General features: G+C 32.9%; 1 protein-coding gene across 1 annotated transcript in view; it reads right to left on the bottom strand.

Moving 5' to 3' along the window:
• LOC111422089 (ADAM metallopeptidase with thrombospondin type 1 motif A) overlaps nucleotides 1-22986 on the bottom strand; it is a 141952-nt gene that overhangs the window by 45871 nt on the left and 73095 nt on the right. Inside the window, exons 6-17 of the mRNA XM_071200972.1 lie at nucleotides 22350-22618; nucleotides 22169-22271; nucleotides 22029-22113; nucleotides 21812-21970; nucleotides 21616-21756; nucleotides 21408-21555; nucleotides 13825-13925; nucleotides 13691-13771; nucleotides 13472-13633; nucleotides 5161-5249; nucleotides 4736-5101; nucleotides 3850-4679 (exon numbers count right to left, since the gene is read on the bottom strand). Of these exons, the coding sequence (XP_071057073.1) occupies nucleotides 3850-4679; nucleotides 4736-5101; nucleotides 5161-5249; nucleotides 13472-13633; nucleotides 13691-13771; nucleotides 13825-13925; nucleotides 21408-21555; nucleotides 21616-21756; nucleotides 21812-21970; nucleotides 22029-22113; nucleotides 22169-22271; nucleotides 22350-22618 (2534 nt within the window). The remainder of the gene's footprint in view (nucleotides 1-3849; nucleotides 4680-4735; nucleotides 5102-5160; nucleotides 5250-13471; nucleotides 13634-13690; nucleotides 13772-13824; nucleotides 13926-21407; nucleotides 21556-21615; nucleotides 21757-21811; nucleotides 21971-22028; nucleotides 22114-22168; nucleotides 22272-22349; nucleotides 22619-22986) is intronic.

Genomic DNA, 22986 nt, shown 5'->3' with positions numbered 1-22986 from the left:
ATTCTGGTGCTAGTGTTAGCATACTATCTAAAGACAAATTTGATATGATATTACCAAATTGTAAATTACAGAGTTGTCCAAAACAACTTTTGTCGGTTTGTGGTAATAAATTAAAAGTTGCAGGTCAGACCAATGTTAGGGTAACTACTAAAAATAAACAAAAAGTATTATTGCCGTTAGTCATTATAAATGAAAAAAATGTTAGTTTATTAGGTCGTCCCTGGTTAGATGTATTGGTCCCCGAATGGCGACAAAATTTAACTATCAATAGGGTAAAAGTTGACACAATAATTAAAAATATGTCAAATAAAAGTTTAGAAAACAGTAATAGTAGTAATAGTGTAAATAATGAAAAAAGTAAGTTCAAAACAGATGAAAATAATTGTATAAAACATTTTCTGGCGCAAATTGTTTTAAAAGATGATGCCTTGCCTGTATTCCATAAAGCCTATTCAGTTCCTATATCGCAGAGAGAGTTAATTGAAAAGGAAATAAAGAGGTTGGTCAAGGAAAATATCATAAGCCCAGTACGTCACAGCGAATGGGCAAGTCCGATTGTTATTGTTGAGAAGAAATCCACAAATAATGAAGAGAAGAAAATTCGTCTTTGTGTCGATTTTAAGAAGACCTTGAATCCTAATGTGAAGAAAGACCATTATCCATTACCCTTAATGGAGGACGTGATTAATGCGATGGCTGGAGGTCAGCATTTCACTATTATCGATTTAAAAAATGCCTATTTACAATTAAAAGTTCAACCTAATTGTAAGAAATATTTGACAATTAATACCCACCTTGGATTGTTTGAATATAATCGACTACCATTTGGTGTCACTTCAGCACCAAGTATATTTCAATCCATTATGGACCAGATCTTGAAAGATATACCAATGACCGCATGCTATATAGATGATGTTATCGTAGCAGGTCGTACATTAGAGGAATTGAAGAAAAATGTAGATGCCGTGTGCAAACAACTTGAGAATTATAATGTAATCATCAATTATGAAAAGGGTCAATTCAATAAATTGTCGGTTGAGTTCCTGGGTTACAAAATGGATGCTAATGGTATTCACCCTGTAGAAAATAAAATAGAAGCGTTAATGCAAGCACCTGCCCCCACAAATTTGACTGAGTTGCGCTCTTATTTGGGATTTTTAAACTATTACCATAAGTTCATTCCGAACGCTTCAACTCTATTGCAACCACTATATGATCTAGAGCGAAAGGATATTCCTTTTCACTGGAGTAAAGAATGTCAGAAAGCATTTAACAAAAGTAAACATCTAGTAAAGTCCAATGCTACACTTGATTATTTTAATCCTAAATACCCTACACGCATTACTTGCGATGCATCTAAAACAGGAGTTGGGGGAGTGTTGAGCCAAATTGTTGAAGGTGCGGAGAGACCAGTTATGTTTGTTTCTAGAACGTTGTCCGATACTGAGCGGAATTACGCTCAGGTTCAAAAGGAGGCATTGGCAATCATCTTCACAGTACAAAAATGCCATAAATACCTTTATGGAAGACCATTTGAATTGATTAGTGATCATCAACCGCTAAAGATATTGTTTGGAGAAAAGAATGGTTTACCTATTCATGCATCTCAAAGATTACAGAGATGGGCCATTATCTTGTCAGGATACAATTATAAGATCTTATATAAAAGAGGAAAAGAAATAGGAAACGCTGATTGTCTATCAAGGTTGCCGCTCATTAACAAGGAACTTATCGAGGAAATTGATATAAATATTCTGGATGCACATTTCGCAATTACAGCAAAAGATATCGCGTGTAACACAAATCAAGACACTACATTATGTCGAATAAAAGAATATCTTCAAAATGGATGGCCTATGAAAGTTGAAAATGACAATATTAAGCCTTATTTCAGGAAACAAAATGAATTGTCTATCGAAGAGAACTGTATTCTACTTGGCAATCGAGTTGTGATTCCCTACCAATTGAAAATGAGAATTTTGGAACTCCTCCATGATCAACATATTGGCATGGTAAGAATGAAAATGTTGGCAAGAAATAATTTATGGTGGCCTCTGATGGATGAAGATATAGAGCAGTATTGCAATAAATGTGATGTTTGCAAATTTACCCATGGCAAATCATCAACAACGACTATAGTACCTTGGCCAAAGTCAAACAGATGTTTTGAGAGAGTGCACTTAGATTTTTTTCAGAAGTGTGGGAAATATTTCATGTTGCTGGTGGATAGCTTCAGTAAGTGGTTGGAAGTAAAAGTAATGAAAAATACAACGGCGGAAGAGTTAATAACTACCCTAAGATCAATTTTTGCCACTGTTGGGTTGCCACAGCAATTAGTCACCGATAATGGACCACCATTTGGATCATCAGAATTTAACAAATTTTGTAGGTTGAATGGTATATTGCTAACACATTCTCCTCCATACCACCCTCAATCTAATGGGTTAGCAGAAAGAAATGTAGCAACAGTTAAGAAAAATTTGGCAAAACAATTAAGGGAAAATGAACAAAAACAATGTAGAAAATCTCTACAACTACTATTGGATAATTTTCTTTTAAAGCATAGAAACACGCCAAATACTGTAACTGGACTCAAGCCTACAGAACTTGTTTTCAAGTATGTTCCGAGAACACTCCTTACATTGATTCATCCACACGCTGTTAAAGATGAAGAAAAGGCAATGATGATGAAGAGGAGACAACCGGAATTTAGTATAAATGATAAAGTGTTGGCGTTTATTAATTTGGGCGGAAGATTAGGACATTGGAGGGAACGAAAAATAGTAGAAAGGAAGAGTTATAGAACTTACATGGTGCAATTTGATAATGAAACTAGATTTATGCATGTGGATCATTTGAAAATGGATAAAAGTAAAAATCAACACAGTGAAAATATATCAGAGGATGAGAAGAATTTGAGATATCAATGGTTATTACAAAGTTTACCAACATCAATAGAGAAGAATGAAGATAAGACATATAAAGAGGTACCTGTGACTATGGAGACAATGGAGAAATCTAAGATACCGCAAGGTCCAGAATCGGATTCCTCAGATCATCCCTCTACTCCCAAATCTCCTAAAACCCCTAACTTACGTCGATCTAAAAGAATCATAAAGGCACCCCAAAAATTAGATTTGTAACGAAGGAGGGAGTAATGTTATGTATTTAGACAGACGCGCGCGCCCTCTACAAAAGAACGAAGCGTCGGTAAACAGAATAAAACAGTGTGACTTGTAAAGCTGTGTGTTATTGTTAATTACTGAGAAATAAAGTATATTTAGAGTTCTAATGTGGGTTTATTTGATCGGGTACACAACAGAGCCAAAAACAAGGTTGAATGGGATGAACAGAAGGAAAACGCATTTAATAATTTAAAACAAGAATTAACTAGTAGTAAAGTGTTAAATACTCTTTCAAACAAGACCAAAAATATTCAAATCGGTTGAACAGTCCAGGAGATATTAAAATGTAAACATTTGAAAACGCATTGGCTAACTTTCTGAGATAGCGGGAATTTTATGTTTCTCTATGGCAGTTACGCCCCCTAGCGGTCGAATTACGAACTTCAAAATAATTTCCACTTATAAGGATTTTTTTCCCAAACCTCAAGGCCTTACCGTTGTCGAGATACAGCCGCTCCGTACGCTTAACGGGACACCTGTATATGGTATAGACATGTCAGGGAATACCGTGAGTTAGATTGTATCTATGAACATTAGCATTTATATTTATATATACTGATGTAATAAATAGATACAATCAATAGTATGACTTAAAAATATTTTGTACGTTATATTCGAAGTCCGTTATATCGAGGTTTACATAAATATATATATAAATAATTACCTGAGACCACTCCCCATACTCCCAATGAGGGCAATTTTCGTTATTACAACTCTCAACCTCATCCTCTTTCATTAATTGATCGCAATCAAAATCATCAATCGTCTCATTATTCGCGAAATTAACACATCTTGCTTTTCTCCTCTTCATTCCACCGCCACAGCTTTTCGAGCACTCCGTCCACTCGTCATAAATCCAACGATTTAAAACTCGTTTTGATTCACACGGAGAATGACACTTCTCGAATCGTTGCGATGGTTTTGGGATTACCTCGCAATTACCACGATCAACTCGTTTCATCTCATCACGTTCATTTTCGACGAGGAAACAATCGTAATAAATTTGTTGGATCCCCTCCCCACAACTCGCCGTGCAATTCCCAACACCTCCAACTTTCCAAATTAATTCGCAATCCTCGTTACACCGCCTCTCGCGTTTAAGATGATTCGAGTTTAAATTTGCGCAAAATTCCGAATCGACGTGATACCCGTTATCTAAGTTGACGCAAACTGGGAGCATGGTTTGTTTTCCTTTACAGATTCGATCGCATTCGGTCCAATTACCTTCGTAAAGATGCCACCCGTATTTCGGGGCCATCTCATTATCAATGGTGTATTTATAAAAAATATTTGGGGGGTTTCCATAAACGTTTAAAACGGCGACAATGAGGTCTTTTTGAAGTTTTTGATGTCGCTCACTCGTTACTGTTTCGATGACGTTTTCGGAGCCGCTATAACTCAATTTAATCCCGTTGTAAAAAAGGTCCATTGGAAATGTTGTGATTTTAAAGTCGTAATTGATTAAGTATTTCCCAGTTTGGCCATCTGCTAATGCTAAAAATTAATAATAAATTTAAAAAAAAATTAATATTATAAATTCTAAAACTCACCGATATAACTATCGTTTTTCGTGTTATTTTTAAACGCGATTTGTTCGATGTAAATGTTGAAACTTCCGCGCGGAATGCGAACGATTTTCGTGTATCCGTGATTATCGTCGTTGTAAGTGCTGTAATTGTAGTTGCCTTTTATTTCCTGACACGTGCTGTTATCGCCGAAACATATCCCGCACTCGTCTAATTGTACGTTTGAGTTTAACTTGTTATCGCAACCGCCTTTTTCGCAGACTCCGTTCACGCAAATTCCGAAACTGTTTAAGCTGCATTTTGTGCCGTCGATTACCTTCTGTTTCAGCGTGTAATAGAGGTTGGTTTTTTTCACGCGACACATTAATCTGCAACCATCTTTTAGGTAATCTTAAAAAGAAAAAGATTATTTATAATTTTATTAATAAAACAATTTTTTTTTTATTAACTTATTCCGTATTTTGGGAGCCATTCCACGTCGCTGGTTAATCCCGAAATTCCGACTGTTTTTCCATTGAATTCAGCGCATTGAACTTCCCTAAAAATAATGATAATAATATATATATATAAATATACAGGGTGTCTCACGTAACTGGTTCGTTAGAACTTTTTTAGGTTTCACTATTCGTAGAGGTTTGAAATTTTGGTAGCATGGGTTGTTCATTTTAAACTTTCAATCTAAAATATTTTCAAGATGGCCACCACTTTCGGTCTACCGGAAGTAGACCACAACTTCGTTATTTTAAATGGAATGCTATAGTTTTTATTACACCTTTCAATTATACATAAAAAAATATGTTGACTTTGATAAAAGTTGTTGGTACCTATCATTTTTTGTTTTCGAGTTATTTTGATTTTAAGCTTTTTTTGGCAAATTTCACCATGCTCTTTAAAAGCCTATATCTCAGTTAACGTCCATTAAAAAAACCTCTAAATTGGCACGATTACTCTTCAGATGTTGCCAAATAGACTGTCATTTCTTGTATCAGAGTATCTTATACAGGATGGTCAAAAATTGAATTACTGTTTCTCCATATTCAATGGCTAGAAAGTCGAAAATTTTAAATGGAACACCCCGTATTTTTTTACCCTATCAGAAAGGGAATTTAATTCTCTACAAATTATCTATAAAAATTCCTATACCTATTTATTGTAGTTTCCCTAATATTGGAACATTAATCAAAGCATGCACGGAATGCGGGAAAACGTTTGATTTTTTTATTAGAAGGCAATGGAATTTTGACAGTTTTTGGTCCATATTTGTGTTATTGTTGTTGTTACTTACTTTTGATCACGAGTGAAAGTCATTGTATATCATGACAAATTATTCCAACGCCGATATTTTAAATTTGTTTTATATTCATGGCAATGGCCTCCACGATCTCCAGATTTAACACCATTGGATTTTTAATTGTGGGGTCACTTAAAAAATCAAGTGTACAATTCACCGATCAACACACGACAAGAGTTGCGTGATAGAGTGATGCGTGCACTACGTACTATTGATGGCGACCAACTTCTATGGGCCTCAATCGTAGAAGTCGAAAGAAGAGTTGAAAAATGTTTAATGGTGAATGGTCAGCATATCGAACAGTTTTAATTTTTTTTAACTTTAAGTTTTTGTTTTTTTATATGTTATTCATTTTAATTTCTGTCATTAAATTGTTGTTTTTCATTGTTTCATTTATTCGTTTTTCTGTTGGTTACTTTTGGTAAATAAAAGCGAGCAAGCTAAAGGTTATTCAACCATAGTTAATTGTAGAAATAATACCAATAATAATTTAAATAAATTAAACGATGAACTGTCAAAATGTCTTGGCCCGCTAACAAAAACACAAACGGGTTTTGGGATTCTATGTCTGATTTTGATTAATTTTCCAATATCAGGGAAACTACAATAAATAGATATGGGAATGTTTATAGATAATTTGTAGAGAATTAAATTCCCTTTCTGATAGGGTAAAGAAATATGGGGTGTTCCATTTAAAATTTTCGACATTCTCGCAATTGAATATTGAGAAACGATAATTCAATTTTTGACCAGCCTGTATAAGATTCTCTGATACAAGAAATGACAATCTATTTGGCAGCATCTGTAGAGTATTCGTGCCAATGCAGAGCTTTTTTGAATGATCGTTAGCTGGGATATGGGCTTTTAAAGACCATGGTGAAATTTGTCAAAAAACACTTAAAATCAAAATAACTCGAAAACAAAAAACGCTATATAGGTACCAACAACTTTTATCAAAGTCAACATATTTTTTTACGTATAAGTGAAAGGTGTAATAAAAACTATAGCATTCCATTTAAAATAACGAAGTTGTGGTCTACTTCCGGTAGACCGGAAGGGGTGGCCATCTTGAAAATATTTTAGATCGAAAGTATAGAATGACCAACCCATGCTACCAAAATTTCAAACCACTACGAATAGTGGAACCTTAAAAAGTTCTAACGAACTAGTTACGTGAGACACCCTGTATATAAGCTATTATCTGAGATATACAGGTGTTCCGATGACTCGGGGCATAAAATTAACCTCATATACTAGAGCAAAAATGATGACGATTCGTGAAAAAAAATTATTATAAAAGTCTTCAAATGGTCAAGATATGGGCCATCAAAGTTCAGAAATTTGAACACATTTTTCTAAATATCTTCAATACCATTTATGGTAGAGCGTTGAAATTTGGTACAGGGTAAACAAATATCAAGCAAAATCATTGAACCAATTTTGACTTTGATCGGGCAGCGGCAACCATGCTATACAGGCTGTCCCTAAAATTTGTTTGCGCAGAACTTTTTTGTTCGCTCGTAACCCTACATTTATTTATGTACTTTTTAATAAAAAATTTATTTTAGAAACTTTTATCACTCTTTGAAAATTTTGATAACATTGACCGTTTTCGAGTTATACGCGAAAATATTTAGCTTCGATTTCAATGGTAACACTAAAAAACAAAAATCTTCGAAAAAGTCAAGGTTGGCCATGGCAATTAAAAAAAAACAAATTGAGCTGTCAACTTGCTTATGTCGTTTAAACACAAAGGATAGTTTTTTGTTAGTTAAGTTTTTATTAATTTTAAGTGTTCTAAATGGAGAGTTACAGATTTAGTGAACAAACTGACATGATTTTGACATTAGGGGAATGTCATGGAAATGCCGTAGCAAAATCCAATCGCAAAACATTTTTAAGGATTAAAACCCGTTTAAGAGAAAATGGGACGTTTAAGCCGAAATTTACTACCAACGGTAACGTAAGATCAATCCGAACACCCGAACTAAAAGAAGATATTCTAGACTACGTAGAAGAAAATACTACAGCTAGTACTTATGGCGAGGCATTTTTTAACTTCAAAAACAACTGTCTGGCGTGTTCTTCACGAGCAACTACTTTATCCATTTCATTGTTAGAAAGCTCAGGAAGTTCGACTGGCTGATTACCCACTGCGACTGTAATATTGCCAAATAATGCAGCACAAAATTGAAATTGATAATCACTTTTTCTAAAGATGGAATCATCAATTTGAGAAATTTACATAGTTGGGCGGACGAAAATCCAAGATTTAAGAAAACTTGGAAATCATAATGGAGATTTTCTCTTAACGTTTGGGCTGGCATTGTGGGCGATGTAATTCATCGCCAACTCAGATCTTGTGGAATATGTTTCCTTTTTTTGTTTGTTACGATTGAAATCAAAGCTTAACATTTTCGCGAATAACTCGAAAACGGTCAATGTTATCAAAATTTTCAAAGAGTGATAAAAGTTTCTAAAATAAATTTCCTATTAAAAAGTACAAGAATAAATGTAGGGTTACGAGCGAACAAAAAAGTTCTGCGCAAACAAATTTTAGGGACAACCTGTATAGCATGGTTGCCGATGCCCGATAAATTGGTTCAATGATTTTGCTTGATATTTGTTTACCCTGTACCAAATTTCAACGCTCTACCATAAATGGTATTGAAAATATTTAGAAAAATGTGTTAAAATTTTTAAGTTTGTTAAGACTTTTATAATAATTTTTTTTCACGAATCGTCATCATTTTTGCTCTAGTATATGAGGTTAATTTTATGTCCCGAGTCACCGGAACACCCTGTATATTGCATTTAATTGCTTATGAGGTGGATGAAGTGTTTTGTCACTGCAACAAATTTTCATGGATGACCGACTCCATGTCCTTGCTGCTAAGATTTTTTCTTTCAAAATTCATTCCAACTTTCGATTAATAACGCTACAGCTTAACAGTTAGTGTTTGCTTAATTAATTTTTTTCTCAGAAACTATTAACTTTTCGAAGAACATCAGAGAGGCAAAAAAGTTTTAGAATATTTTCATCTATCTAAATAAAATATTTCCAATGTATTTATCACCGTCATAAAAAAGATCTAGACAAAAATTGAACGGGGGTGGTTATGTTTAGTAACTTAGAAGAAAAGATTGAAAGTACAAATAGGCTCGAAATATGCCCTATTACAAGCTAAACATATTTCCCAAATTTCATTTTCCTGGTGTTAATGGTTTTCGAGAAAAACAAAATAAACTAAAATTTTTCGCCATTTTTGAAGGGGCGTAGCTCCGCAGTTGAGTCGAAATCGCTGATAGTTTATACAAGAAAGTACCCTTAAAATTTCCTAAAGAATCACCCCCTGAAGTTTGGGCACATCATTCAGATACAGCCTGTAGATAGACACCACATTAGTGATGGAAGAAGCGAGTCTTCAGTGGACAGTACTGGACGAACCCTTATTGAGTGATCGCAGAATGATAGAAAGAATGAAAGTGTGAAATGATGAGATAATGAATACATGTGAAAAAGTGTTAGGTAGAATGGGGCAAGTTGGTGGAATGAGGAATTACAGAAGAAAAGAAGGCAGTTTAGAGATGGCGAGAGAGTAAAATTGGAAGAGAAGTTGGATGCAATCGGACAAAGAGAGAGAAGTGTATAGGATTATTAACGAAGGTAGCGCATGTTTAGCAAAGACATACAACTTCTAACTGGACACAGCTCGTTTAATATGTATTTAATTATCAACTACGGATGAAGTGTTTGCGTTGGAGTGGATGAAGACATCTTCAGTTTCAGCTTATTACACAAGAATATATGCATAAGAAGGCAGAGTTAGATAGGATTAAAGATGAAAGGGATGTGGTTGATTGGAACTGGCAGGGTGGAATTAGGAGGAATAAGGAAAAGGACAGTTATAATATTACCAGGTGATCCAATGAGACTCGTTACCACAGGCCTATATACAGTGTGTTAATTTATATCGTATCACACGTCATCATTGCAAGTATACAACCAAATACGCAAATCGCGTATTGCAATACCAATACTGTGATATTGGTTGCATAGTTGCAATGATGACGTCGGGTACGTTACACACTTCGAAAAGCTAAAACTTCTCTCAACGTTTAAAGTCGTTGTCGGAAAACTCATATGTCACAATGATTGCCGTAGCTACTACTGGGAAAATGTAATTTCCTTCAAACCGTCAAGTATTCAATCAAGATCTAACACTGCTGAGGTCGCTTGCAAGCAAATGCCTTTTTAACGAGATATAAGGCATCAAAATTTCTTTAAAATTCAACATCTGCAATACAAAACCATTTTTTTTTTAATATTTTCTACATCACTGCTAATTTTGTCAAACGGGCAGTATTTTCGTGTAAAGTGATCAATTATCTATCAATTGGTTTCTTACAAAACTTTGTTAACGCAACAGTTTTTAAGTAATTCATATTTCAAGTAGTGGTGGAACGAATATCCGGCAACTATCGGGTATCCAACCTATCCGGCCACTTTTTAAAATCCAGACGGATACTGGATAGTTACCAAATATCCGGCTTTGGGCGGGTATTAAGAATCTATTACTCAGTACTCCACCATTCACAGGAATTAGTATCTCTCATAAGTTTAACCCCAATAGGACTTTTTTCATTGAATACAACTTTATTTATATCAGGTTTGTCATTAGCAACCTCATTGTAACAATCACAATACGATATATAAAATCTCTTGTTGCAGTTTTGTCTAGTGTTCTTTTCTTTGCTTGCAATTCATCATCACATTCATTACTAACAGAACTGTCGCTGTTATCACTTTCGATTATTAATTAAAGTATCCTCTTTTTAATGTAACAAGCCGTTTTGAAAAATCGCTTTTAGTTCTTGAGAAATATATTTTTGAAATGATCGACAATTTTTTCGAATTTTGCAATTTTCGCCGATTAAGTTTTAAAAATTCGTATAAAATCCATTTCTTGGAATATGAGTATGAAAATTTCCCAAAGTGTTAATAAGAGTGTCCTCTTTCCAACGAACTAACCAATTTTGAAAAAAAACTTTTAGTTTTTGAGAAAACAATATTTGAAATATTGATAAAATTTCCGATGTTGCAATTTTCATCGATAACTTTCAAAATTCACTATAAAATTAATTTCTTGAAGGATCCTTGTGGAAATATCACCAATTATTAATTATAGTATCCTCTTTTTAATGCAAAAATCCGTTTTGACAAATCACTTTTAGTTTTGGAGAAATAAATTTTTGAAATAATCGACAATTTTTACGAATTTTGCAGTTTTCGCCGATTAAGTTTTAAAAATTCGTATAAAATCAAGTTCTTGGAATATGAGTATGAAGATTTCCCAAAGTGTTAATAAAAATGTCTTCTTTCCAACGAACCAACCCGTTTTGAAAAATAACTTTTAGTTTTTGAGAAAACAATATTTAAAGTTTTGATAAAATTTTCGATATTGCAATTTTCATCGATACCTTTCAAAATTCGCTATAAAATTAATTTCTTGAAGGATCCTTGTGGAAATATCACCAATTATTAATTATAGTATCCTCTTTTTAATGCAAAAATCCGTTTTGACAAATCACTTTTAGTTTTGGAGAAATAAATTTTTGAAATAATCGACAATTTTTACGAATTTTGCAGTTTTCGCCGATTAAGTTTTAAAAATTCGTATAAAATCAAGTTCTTGGAATATGAGTATGAAGATTTCCCAAAGTGTTAATAAAAATGTCTTCTTTCCAACGAACCAACCCGTTTTGAAAAATAACTTTTAGTTTTTGAGAAAACAATATTTAAAGTATTGATAAAATTTTCGATTTTGCAATTTTCATCGATAACTTTCAAAATTCGCTACAAAATTAATTCCTTGAAGAATCCTTGTGGAAATATCACCAATTATTAATTATAGTATCTTCTTTTTAATGCAAAACGTCGTTTTGAAAAATCACTTTTAGTTCTTGAGAAACAAGTTTTTGAAATATTCGAAAATTTTTCGAATTTTGCAATTTCGTCGATTACGTTTTAAAAATTCGTATAAAATGCAGTTCTTGGAATATGAGTATGAAAATTTCCCAAAGTGTTAATAAGAGTGTCCTCTTTCCAATGAACCAACCCGTTTTGAAAAATAACTTTTAGTTTTTGAGAAAACAATATTTGAAGTATTGATAAAATTTTCGATGTTGCAATTTTCATCGATAACTTTCAAAATTCGCTACAAAATTAATTTCTTGAAGGATCCTTGTGGAAATATCGCCAATTATTAGTTAAAGTATCCTCTTTTTAGAGCTGCTTCATTGGTCAATCACAAATCAGCATCAATAAAGTTCATTTTGTATCTTAGATCCAAGTAAGTTGACATATCTTATCAGGTTTCTTATTAGTTTCATGTTTATTCAAATATCGCAATAATGTGGCAATGTAGGGTGTCACTTCAGAAATGCACCAGAAATTATAACCATAATATAACCATATCCGGCCGAAGGTGATACCTAATATCCGGTATCCGGCTGTTCACTATCCGTTCAATCACTAACTTCAACTAATTTTGTCAGAATGAAATAACGTAAACAATAAACAACAAATTTATTTTGTGAATAAAGATGCAAAACCGAATAAGGTAAGGAGGATGCTATAAATGGTACAATTGAATGTGATCAAAGAGATCGCAGAGACCGAACAATCAGGATATGTGGAGATTATACAGAATTAAATAAGTACGTGAAAAGAAAAACAGTATTACTTCCGAGTAGAGGAGGCATAATTAAATGACAGTAAGGTATGTATTTACAAAATTAGATTGTTCATCAAGTTTTTGGAAAATCCCACCAACAAAAGAATCGACAATTTATACAACTTTTTTAGCCCAGTATATTAAGACTTTAGAAGTCTGTCGGCGGTTTTTTGAATCACCTTGTATAAGGAACGATTTCACTTCAAATCGCTCGTTTAAGGCCCACTTTTACCACCTCTTGATAAATTTATCCGATAGATAAATCCAGCTCTTAGGCTCGCTACTACCATCTTCTGGTTAAGCTATCTAAAGGATTATTACTACGGTTACGGCTATTTCACGCGCTCTGATTGGCTAGTAGATGGGTTTATCTATAAGATAAATTTAACTAAAAGATGGTAGTAATGGACCTTAGGCTCGCTACTACCATCTTTTGGTTAAGCTATCTAAGGGATTATTACCACGGTTACTGCTATTTTACGCGCTCTGATAGGCTAGCAGATGGGTTTATCTATAAGATAAATTTAACTAAAAGATGGTAGTAATGGACCTTAGCCAATGAGAGTGCTTAAAACCGCCGTAACCATGGTAACTATCCTCTAGATAGTTTATCAGGAGGATGGTAAAAGTGGGCCTTAATGTATCAACACCAAATCGTGTTATTATATTTTATTTTATATCTCACTTCATTCGAAACTTCTCCAATCACGGAAAAACTTATATATTACGTACCTAAAATCTGGACTATTTGGTAGACAATCTTCAGTATTACAAGACATATACCGGGTATTTTCTCCTATGCAATAAGAGCCCCCGTTTTCCGGGGGCGGGGAGTCACAATAACGTTTCGAAATTGCAATTCCCCCACCGCAAGTTCTCGAACACTCTCCCCATCTAAAAAAAATTATAAAAAAATGTAAGATAAAAAGTTTAAATAAATTAAAATCATACCCTTTCCATGGTCCCCATGAGCCATTTATCGGTGTTAACGAACTTAAATCTTTTCGAACGCATTCCCGATTATGACACCAACTAAAATTTTTATTTTAACAAAAAAAGTTAATTATTATAATTTTTATTTAAACCTTTCGTGTCCACATTTTGTACCATCAGCCCATGGCATGTGTTGGGTTTGACAACCGGCGTTATTATTTGTACACCATAGAACTTTACAAACGTCGGAGGGCTAAAATGATTATAAAATATATTGTATTATTCGAATTAATTAATTATATAAGTAAACCAAATTTTTTACAAATAAATCACACAGAAAACATATAACAATTATTTAATTGGATAACAACGAACAAAACATACATTTTTTTTTGTTAAATTAAAGAACATGAATCTCAGGGACAAAAAATATAAAACGCAAGTTCTTGGAGACACCTATAACTAATCCAAAAAGTGAGAGACAATATCAATTTTTTACATAAGGCCATACTGTTGAAAGTAACTCCCAACGCTTTCAAAATCAAAATACCGAAAACATTTAACCACCAAAAGATAGAAATAAAGAAGAAACTCATACACACATGATTCAACGTTGAAACTTATACATAAGAAACTCCATGACACGCTCAACTATATAGAATACGAAGAAATTTATGGTAAATTCAGCGCGGAGGCCCTTCACAAGACCCTCCATAACAAGGAAACAAAGAGGAAGAAACTTCGTAGGTTAGTCTTCGATAAGATCAATAATGATAAGAATAAAAACAAATATATAAGGACAACTACTTCCCATTTAATTGACATTAATAAGTCAAATAGGCTAGAGACAATTACTAATATTAATGAGATTCACAATAACCAAGGTCAAGTAACAGAACATCAAAGTGAAGACCAAAAGTATTTCGTTGTTAAAAGGTTTGACATAGATAATCCAGTCCAAATTATTAATCTTAATGTCTTTGAAAAACCTAAATTCGCTCCCAGATACACAAACTTAAGCAATGTCGAATTATCAAACGATGACATAGAGATCCTCAATTTAGGACACAAATATTCCTTGCCCCATACAACAAAACCCATAGATATCGCAATGAAATTAGAGTCACAACTTTATTCTAACCCAGATATCAAACAAATTTTCTTCGAGAACCATGATCTCATTAAAAACATAGAAAACCATAGCAGGTTAAATAAACAAAACCATAACTTGTTAAATGAAGTCAAAATACTAAAAAACAAAATATCTAGGGAAAATCTCATAGTAACCTTAGGCGATAAAAATGCCGGCTATGTGATATTGGAAAAAAGTACTTATATAGTAGACGCCACCAGAGCTGGCAGTAAATCATCGTTTTCCGCTCGTATAAATGCCATACGTAGTTCACAAACCGCTAGAGAGTAATGTGTGTTAGAAAGAGATAGCATTAGTTTAATATGTCTGCTGTACAATTCAAATGGCCACGTCGAAAAAGTACGTCTGTTCTTCTAAGGGATGTAACTCTATAATTATAACCTCAAATCGAAACGTCTTGTGAGCGTTGTCATGAATCTGTTAGTGTTTTCACAAGCCGAAAATGTTTTCTTTGAAAGGAAAATCACTAAATAATATCTTTGACAATGTTTGGCATATAACCTCCATTACTAACATAACCTACATTTAAATGTATGTGGTGAAATAATCTAAGTCGTACGTCCATATCTTGATTCATACCATTTTTAAGCGATCTGTCACTGCCAGCTCTCGTGGTTTCTACTATACAGGGTGTCTCAGCGAGACCGGTCATTAGACGTTTCTGTGGTTCTGGCCAAAATAAAAAATTGAGAATTCAGACTTAAGTATTATCAATTACGTTCTCTTCGTCTAAAATATTTTCAGATTTCTAGCACTTCCGGTTATACCGGAAGTCGCCACCTACTTTATTTTTGTAAATGGAACACCCTGTATATATTTACATATTTGGATTTGTCTGTTTTGAAGGTTTATAAATAACTTACTTCTCGAGTTATTCGATTTTTTCTAGAAAAATCTGCTCCAGCGTACATTTGTTCAAAAAATCAGAGAACACTCGATTTTTGAGATATCAATTTAGGATTCAGAACATGCTTAAACAACATGATGGAGTATGTTTTGGTGCCAAGAACGGCTGTCTAGATCGTTTGGTCACTTTACTATGACACGTTAACTTTTCGAAATTTGGAAGCACCATAACTTAATTTTTTTAAATGGCACCCCCCATATTTTATTACTTAGTCGTCTTCGGCGTCTTATTTTAGATCTTTTATACTCCATATGTCCTATGCCTAACATTAATAGTTTGAGAAATAATTAGGGTTTTTTGAAAAATGCTCACATATCATATCGATATTAACCTAGTGTGCCATGGAAAACAAATGTTTAATGACTTATTGACAAACGTCAAAGTCTGATTTACGTTGTTTGATGCTTGTGAGTCTAAAACCAGTTAAAATGGATATTAATAACGTAAATAATGTTTATACAAATGAAGAAATCCATAATTTATTTTTTGTGCACGAAAAGTGCGACAAAGTTCTTAGTAGAACTTGCAGAATGTTTAATGAAAATTATTTTTCTCCGATGACAAAAGGTAAATTTAGAAGAATGGAAGCAAATTTTTGCATTTTGGACGAATTAATCACGTGTTAAACTGACCAAAAAATGTAGTAGATAATGCAACGGAAGAGGTGAATGCCTTGGCTTATTTCGACCCCAGTCCCAACACCTCAATTCGAGCTGCCAAAGAAGATTTAGGAATCATACTACGAACTTTGTCGCGCTTTTTATGGAATAATTAAAGAATACCTGTCCCACTTAAAAATCGATGATTTTTTTTTAATCGGTAGGAAATGACTCAAAAGATGTGTTAATAATAAAAAAAAAGTGCGGAAAAGTGTAGTACTTACCGAAAAATCACTTTAAAGTTGCGATTTGACGTTTCTTTTTGGAAGTTCAAAGCAATGTTAAAATTGCATTTTCGTATTAAATCCTAACCTGAAACTGTTTAATTTATACCCGCGCACAAAATAAAAAGTTATTTTCACTAAACTTATTGAGATTACAACATATTTACGGATGAAAACCTTATTTCTTAAGCTATCGATGCAGAACGACAATTAAATGGCGTTAGATAGAATTGTTTCTACCAAATGTGTATTAATAGACTTTGTGTTAATGGATTGTGTATCAATTGATCTGTCAAATGACTGAAAGCTCTTTGCAATCTTTATGTTGTAAATATAAATGATAAATAAGTATAGTAGCTTATTTAATAGTAGTTTAGTTAAATTAAAATAGTTATTAAAAAAGACATGGTTACAAAATAAAAATAAATAAATAGCCCGTGTGACGATAGCAACAAACTGTGTATTTAACCAAATGACAATTACAACTGACAACACAAGCAATGTTAACCATGTATTTTCTCGTATTAAATCCTAACCTCAAATTGTTTAATTTATACCCACGCACTAAATAAAAAGTTATTTTCACTAAACTTGTTGAGATTGCAACATAATTATTCATAATGATACCTATGTGAAGTTAGCCCCCAATTAAACAGAATTTTACATGTATAGTATTTTAATTATAACATGAGAACCAGTGAATCGATTTCGATAAACAATGTCTCATTCGAAAGCTTAATCCTTGACCAATACGAAAGTGGAAATGCCCGATTTCCACAACAAACTTTTATCCGCAATTTCCTATCTATTTTATTAGCTGATATCTTTCGTATTATTAGATATAGCAGAACACTAAATGCACCATATGAAAGCTTGATTCTTTCTTTATGAAATCGTCGGTCCTCGTTTGCCGATATGTTAATATTAAAATCAATAAAAGATGAAGAACACCGCTCTGTACGTAAAATAGCTTAATATTACCAAACTTCAAGCCCTTGTGCAATTGTTATCAAACCGAATTTTAAAAAACTGTGTTCACAATCAGAAAGAACGCTCCTTCAAATATCTTAATCCGGGTTTTTGTTGGTCAATATCAATTAGCATCATGGTTAAATCACCTTTAATATACATCTCTATATACAGAAACGTTTAATTGCTCTACCTCTAAACAACTTTCTTACATATTTGATATGAGGAAAACTATAGAAGTATATCATGAAGTTATAGACTTACACAAGGACGTTTTTGGTTAAAAAATTACCAAATTCACACGTTTTAGCTACTTTTAAACATTGTTGGGATCAATAACTTTCTTATATCACCAGGAAAAAACTCTATAACCAAGCAGCGATAGCCGTGTGTTATACACCATTAGAAAGAGCAGCAAATTGTAGATAAGATAGATCTATACTTCTATAGTTTTCCCAATATCAAATAAGAAACTTGTTTAAAGGAATAGCAATTAAGCGTTTTGGTGTGTAGGGATGTATATTAAGGGCGATTTAAGCATGACGCCGATAGACCCATTTACCAACGAAAACCCGGGTTAAGATATAATAAATTTAAAGAGCGCTCTTTCCGAGTGTGATAATAGTTTTTTAAAAATCGGTTTGATAACAATTGCACAAAGGCTTGAAGTTTTGTAATTTTAAGCTATTTAATCTAAGTACAGAGCCATCGCTTTGTAGTTTAAGTACAGATTGATCTTAGTATTAACTTATCGACAGACAAAGACCGGTTTTAGATAGAGAAAGAATCTCTAATTATTATCTCGAAGTGCCCATTACACCCACAAGTACCCATCAATTGCATTTCTACCTTAATCTTTTGAATTTCTCCAAAATAAGGTTTATTATTCTTCTCTTTCAGATTTGACCAAAGGATTTGACGAATATTTCACCCTACGTTATGAACTTTTGATGTTAAAACTTTGTAACTACGAAAGGGATTTTCATCAATAATATGTGTTATTAAGTTCCAAAATAACGTTAAACTAACTAATAATTATCCTAATTATAATATTTAAGTGGTTTGAAGTCTTTTAATAACAAATTTTTATTTAACTCTCATGCTCTCTATTTAAATGCGATAACAGATTATAAACATTTCAAATAGATTTTTAGAATCTATTTGTATCTTATATTCTATTCAATTTCTTTTTTCGAATCTATCTTTGCTCCTATCTGGCGACGCTCTTGTACACAGTTAATAGACACACAGTCTATGTAACGACAGGCACTTAGTCATTATGACCTATGCGAGGTTAGCTTCAAATTTTCCTAGTCCCCAATTAGACAGGATTTTACATGTATAGTATTTTGATTATAACAAGAAAACCAGTCAACCGATTTCGATAATCAAAATCTCATTCGAAAGCTTAATCTTTGGCCAATACGAAAGTGGAAATGCCCGACTCGAAATCTCTCGCGGGGTCATTTCAATGGCTGTACGCACATAATTAGTAAATTTTGAAATCGGGCATTTCCACCTTCGCATTCATTGCAGATCATACTTTCTACCGAGATTTTGATGACTAAAATTGTTCAATTAGTTACGGAGATAATTGATGTGTAATTAATTCGTTTGTTGTCTTTTAATCAAAATCCTTAAATATTTCGAATCGGGCATTTCGACAACAGCATTTTGCCAGACACAAACTTTCGATTGAGATATAAAACATTAAAATCCGTCAAACTGTTCTCTAATTATAGTCGATTTAGTTTAAATTAAAAATTAATTAATAGCACGAGCGTTCACACGTGCATAAACAACGAGCCGAAGACGGTGTCATTCCGAGGGCTGTATAAACTTAGCGGGAGAGAATTGAAATCGAGCATTTTGTGATTTCGATAGAAGACACTATGACGAATCGAGTGACGTATAGATTTTGATCATCGGGTACATCGTTTACGAGTTATCACCACTTAAAGAAGGTCAATTTTGTGTTATTTTCATGTATCTTCGCATTATTTTGACGTTTTAGCGAAATTCGAAAGAGTTTTCAAATTGGGCATTTCCACTTTCGTATTGGCCAAGGATTAAGCTTTCGAATGAGACATTATTTATCGAAATCGGTTCACTGGTTTTCATGTTATAATCAAAATACTATACATGTAAAATGCTATTTAATTGGGGGCTAACTTCACATAGGTGTCATTATGAATAATTATGTTGTAATCTCAACAAGTTTAGTGAAAATAACTTTTTATTTAGTGCGTGGGTATAAATTAAACAATTTGAGGTTAGGATTTAATACGAAAATACATGGTTAACATTGCTTGTGTTGTCAGTTGTAATTGTTATTTGGTTAAATGCACAGTTTGTTGCTATCGTCACACGGGTTATTTATTTATTTTTATTTTGTAACCATGTATACACATGTCTTTTCTAATAACTATTTTAATTTAAGCAAACTATTATTAAATAAGCTACTATACTTATTTATCATTGATATTTACAATTTAAAGATATTTTAGTCGTTTGACAGATCAATTGATACACAATCTATTAACATAAAGTCTATTAACACACATTTGGTAGAAACAAATCTATCTAACGACAGGTAATTGTCGTTATGCATTGATAGCCTAAGAAATAAGGTTTTCATCCGTAAATATGTTGTAATCTCAATAAGTTTAGTGAAAATAACTTTTTATTTTGTGCGCGGGTATAAATTAAACAGTTTCAGGTTAGGATTTAATACGAAAATGCAATTTTAACATTGCTTTGAACTTCCAAAAAGAAACGTCAAATCGCACCTTTAAAGTGATTTTTCGGTAAGTACTACACTTTTCCGCACTTTTTTTTTATCATTAACACATCTTTTGAGTCATTTCCTACCGATTAAAAAAAATTCATCGATTTTTAAGAGGGACAGCTAATCTTAATATATGCCCTTTTTATGCATAAAAAATAAATTAAGAATTTCTTGATTTGTGTAAATATGACTTTCGTTATTGTTATCGATTTTAACTCTTTTCAGTACTAATATTAAGGGACATAACAGATAATTATGTGCTCACATGCATCAAGTGAGGTAAACAAGTGAGTCTTTGACAAGAACTCATTGAGAAGGCTTGTTTTTCATGGCACACTAGGCTAAGTATCCATATGATATGTGTGCATTTTTCAAAAAACCCTAATTATCTCCCAAACTATTAATGTTAGGTATGGGACATGTGGGATATAAAAGATGTAGAATGAGACGCCGAAGACGATTAAGTAATAAAATATGGGGGGTGCCATTTAAAAAAATTAAGTTATGGTACTTCCAAATTTTGAAAAGTTAACGTGCCATAGTAAAGTGACCAAACGTTCTAGATAGCCGTTCTCGGCACCAAAACATACTCCATCATGTTGTTTAAGCATATTCTGAATCCTAAATTGATATCCCAAAAATTGAGTGTTCTCTGATTTTTTGAACAAATGTCTGCTGGAGCAGATTTTTCTATAAAAACTCGAATAACTCGAGAACGGCCGAATCAAATTGCAAAAAGTAAAGTTATTTATAAACCCTGAAAACAGACAAATCCAAATATGTAAAAATATACAGGGTGTTCCATTTAAAAAAATAAAGTAGGTGGCGAATTCCGGTATAACCGGAAGTGCAAGAAATCTAAAAATATTTTAGTCGAAGAGATCGTAATTGATAATACTTAAGTCTGAATTCTCAAATTTTTATTTTCGCCAGAACCCCAGAAACGTCTAATGACCGGTCTCGCTGAGACACCCTGTACATTGTAATAAAATTATTTATATTATAAATTAATTAGGGGTTAATTAAAATAGTTACCATATAAGAACAAAGTCTTGATCCGAGTCCAAAACCGAGTTCGCATTGCCGATCGACTTCGTAATATTCCCCAGGTAAACTGTTATTCATTTCTGATCTTATATGATTATTACTCGATCGACTCAATAAGCATGATGAGCGAGGGGAACTACACAATTAATATATATAATAATTTCATTATGGAATCAATACAAACAAATTAACTCACTCCAAAAATTCGTTTAAGTAATGATTCGAACATAAAGACCATTTCCAGGGTGTTGAGCCGTTCGTTAACGATTTCGTCATGATCCCTTTGTGCGGCCCGCCGGGTATTGAAGTGCAATGGAGAGTTTCATCGTGTACCATACTTAATTAAGATAAAATTTATTTAAATTTGATTAAAATAAAAGAATAATTTTTACTTTAATAAATGTCCTATTTCATGGGCGATTGTATAAGAAGTTGATAACCCGTTATCTTTGGCCAAAGCGCAACTTGAAACGTCGCTGCACATCGCGCCAACTTCCGCAATTCCCAAAGTGTGACAAGATGTTTTTTCTTTGTCACCACAAATTGGAGTCCTAAAATTTAAAAATAACATTAAAATTATTAATTTTTTAGATTAAATCAAGATCTTACCGTGTTAATAAAAGAGCTGCATCATGAAACCCCCCAATTAAAGTATTATTCTTCTGCCATTTACAAAAGCTGCTCAATCGCTGATCTAATAAAACGTTTATTTTAATAAAACAAATTTTTTTATAGCCAAATTAACTTACGCGACGATAAATTTTTGTATTCCGTAACTGTGTCGATGTATATCTTAACAACCGTAAGCGAAATAGGGTTCCCTATCGTCGCCTCTTTAAATAAAAACGAAACCTATCCCAAAATCCAAACAATATCTTATTAACATTGATAACAACCTCTTCCTAAATCGTATTAATTAAATAAACTTACGTGTGACATCAACGTTAAGATATAATGAACCAAATTATCCTTATTTTTGTGGTACTCCAACATCGTTTTATCGGCGACGATTAATAATTCAATAAAATATTCTTTTCCAGTCCGTTTTCTTCGTATTTTTCGATTTTTCGTTAATAATTCGCCGCCGATTTCACGAATTTCCCTTTTATACTCGCTAATTTCTTCAAAGTCGTAATCGAAATAAAGGGATCTTTTTGTACGTAAGTCTGGGATATGATGGATTTCGTCGTCTATTTGATCTTAAAATGAAATGAAATGGTGTATAAGAAATTCGATAAACATTTTGTTTGGTTTCGATTCGACGAAATAAAACTTCAAAAGCGCACCTTTCCGATAGTGTAAACAAGCCTGCGTTAAGGATTTAAAAAAGTACTATTATGGCCATAAAAAAAAGTTAACTGTGTGTTCTCGAAATCTTTTTTGGTTTATAAAAAAAAGTGTTATGCAATAAACGGGTATGTAAACGAAACGGGCGATAAAAAAACGTAACATTATGTATGTGGGTCCACCTCTCCTTTTTTTTTATTTAAGATTTTAAAACGTTAAGGATTGGGAAGAAGGTGTGTTTGCTTTCTTTCAAACAGGTTTTTTATTCTGTTTTTTTAAG

This window comes from Onthophagus taurus, unplaced genomic scaffold (genome assembly GCF_036711975.1).
Source record: "Onthophagus taurus isolate NC unplaced genomic scaffold, IU_Otau_3.0 ScKx7SY_15, whole genome shotgun sequence".
In the NCBI taxonomy this organism is placed as follows: Eukaryota; Metazoa; Arthropoda; class Insecta; order Coleoptera; family Scarabaeidae; genus Onthophagus; species Onthophagus taurus.
Note: the sequence above shows the minus strand (reverse complement) of the source record. Positions and strands in the feature narration are given on the sequence as shown.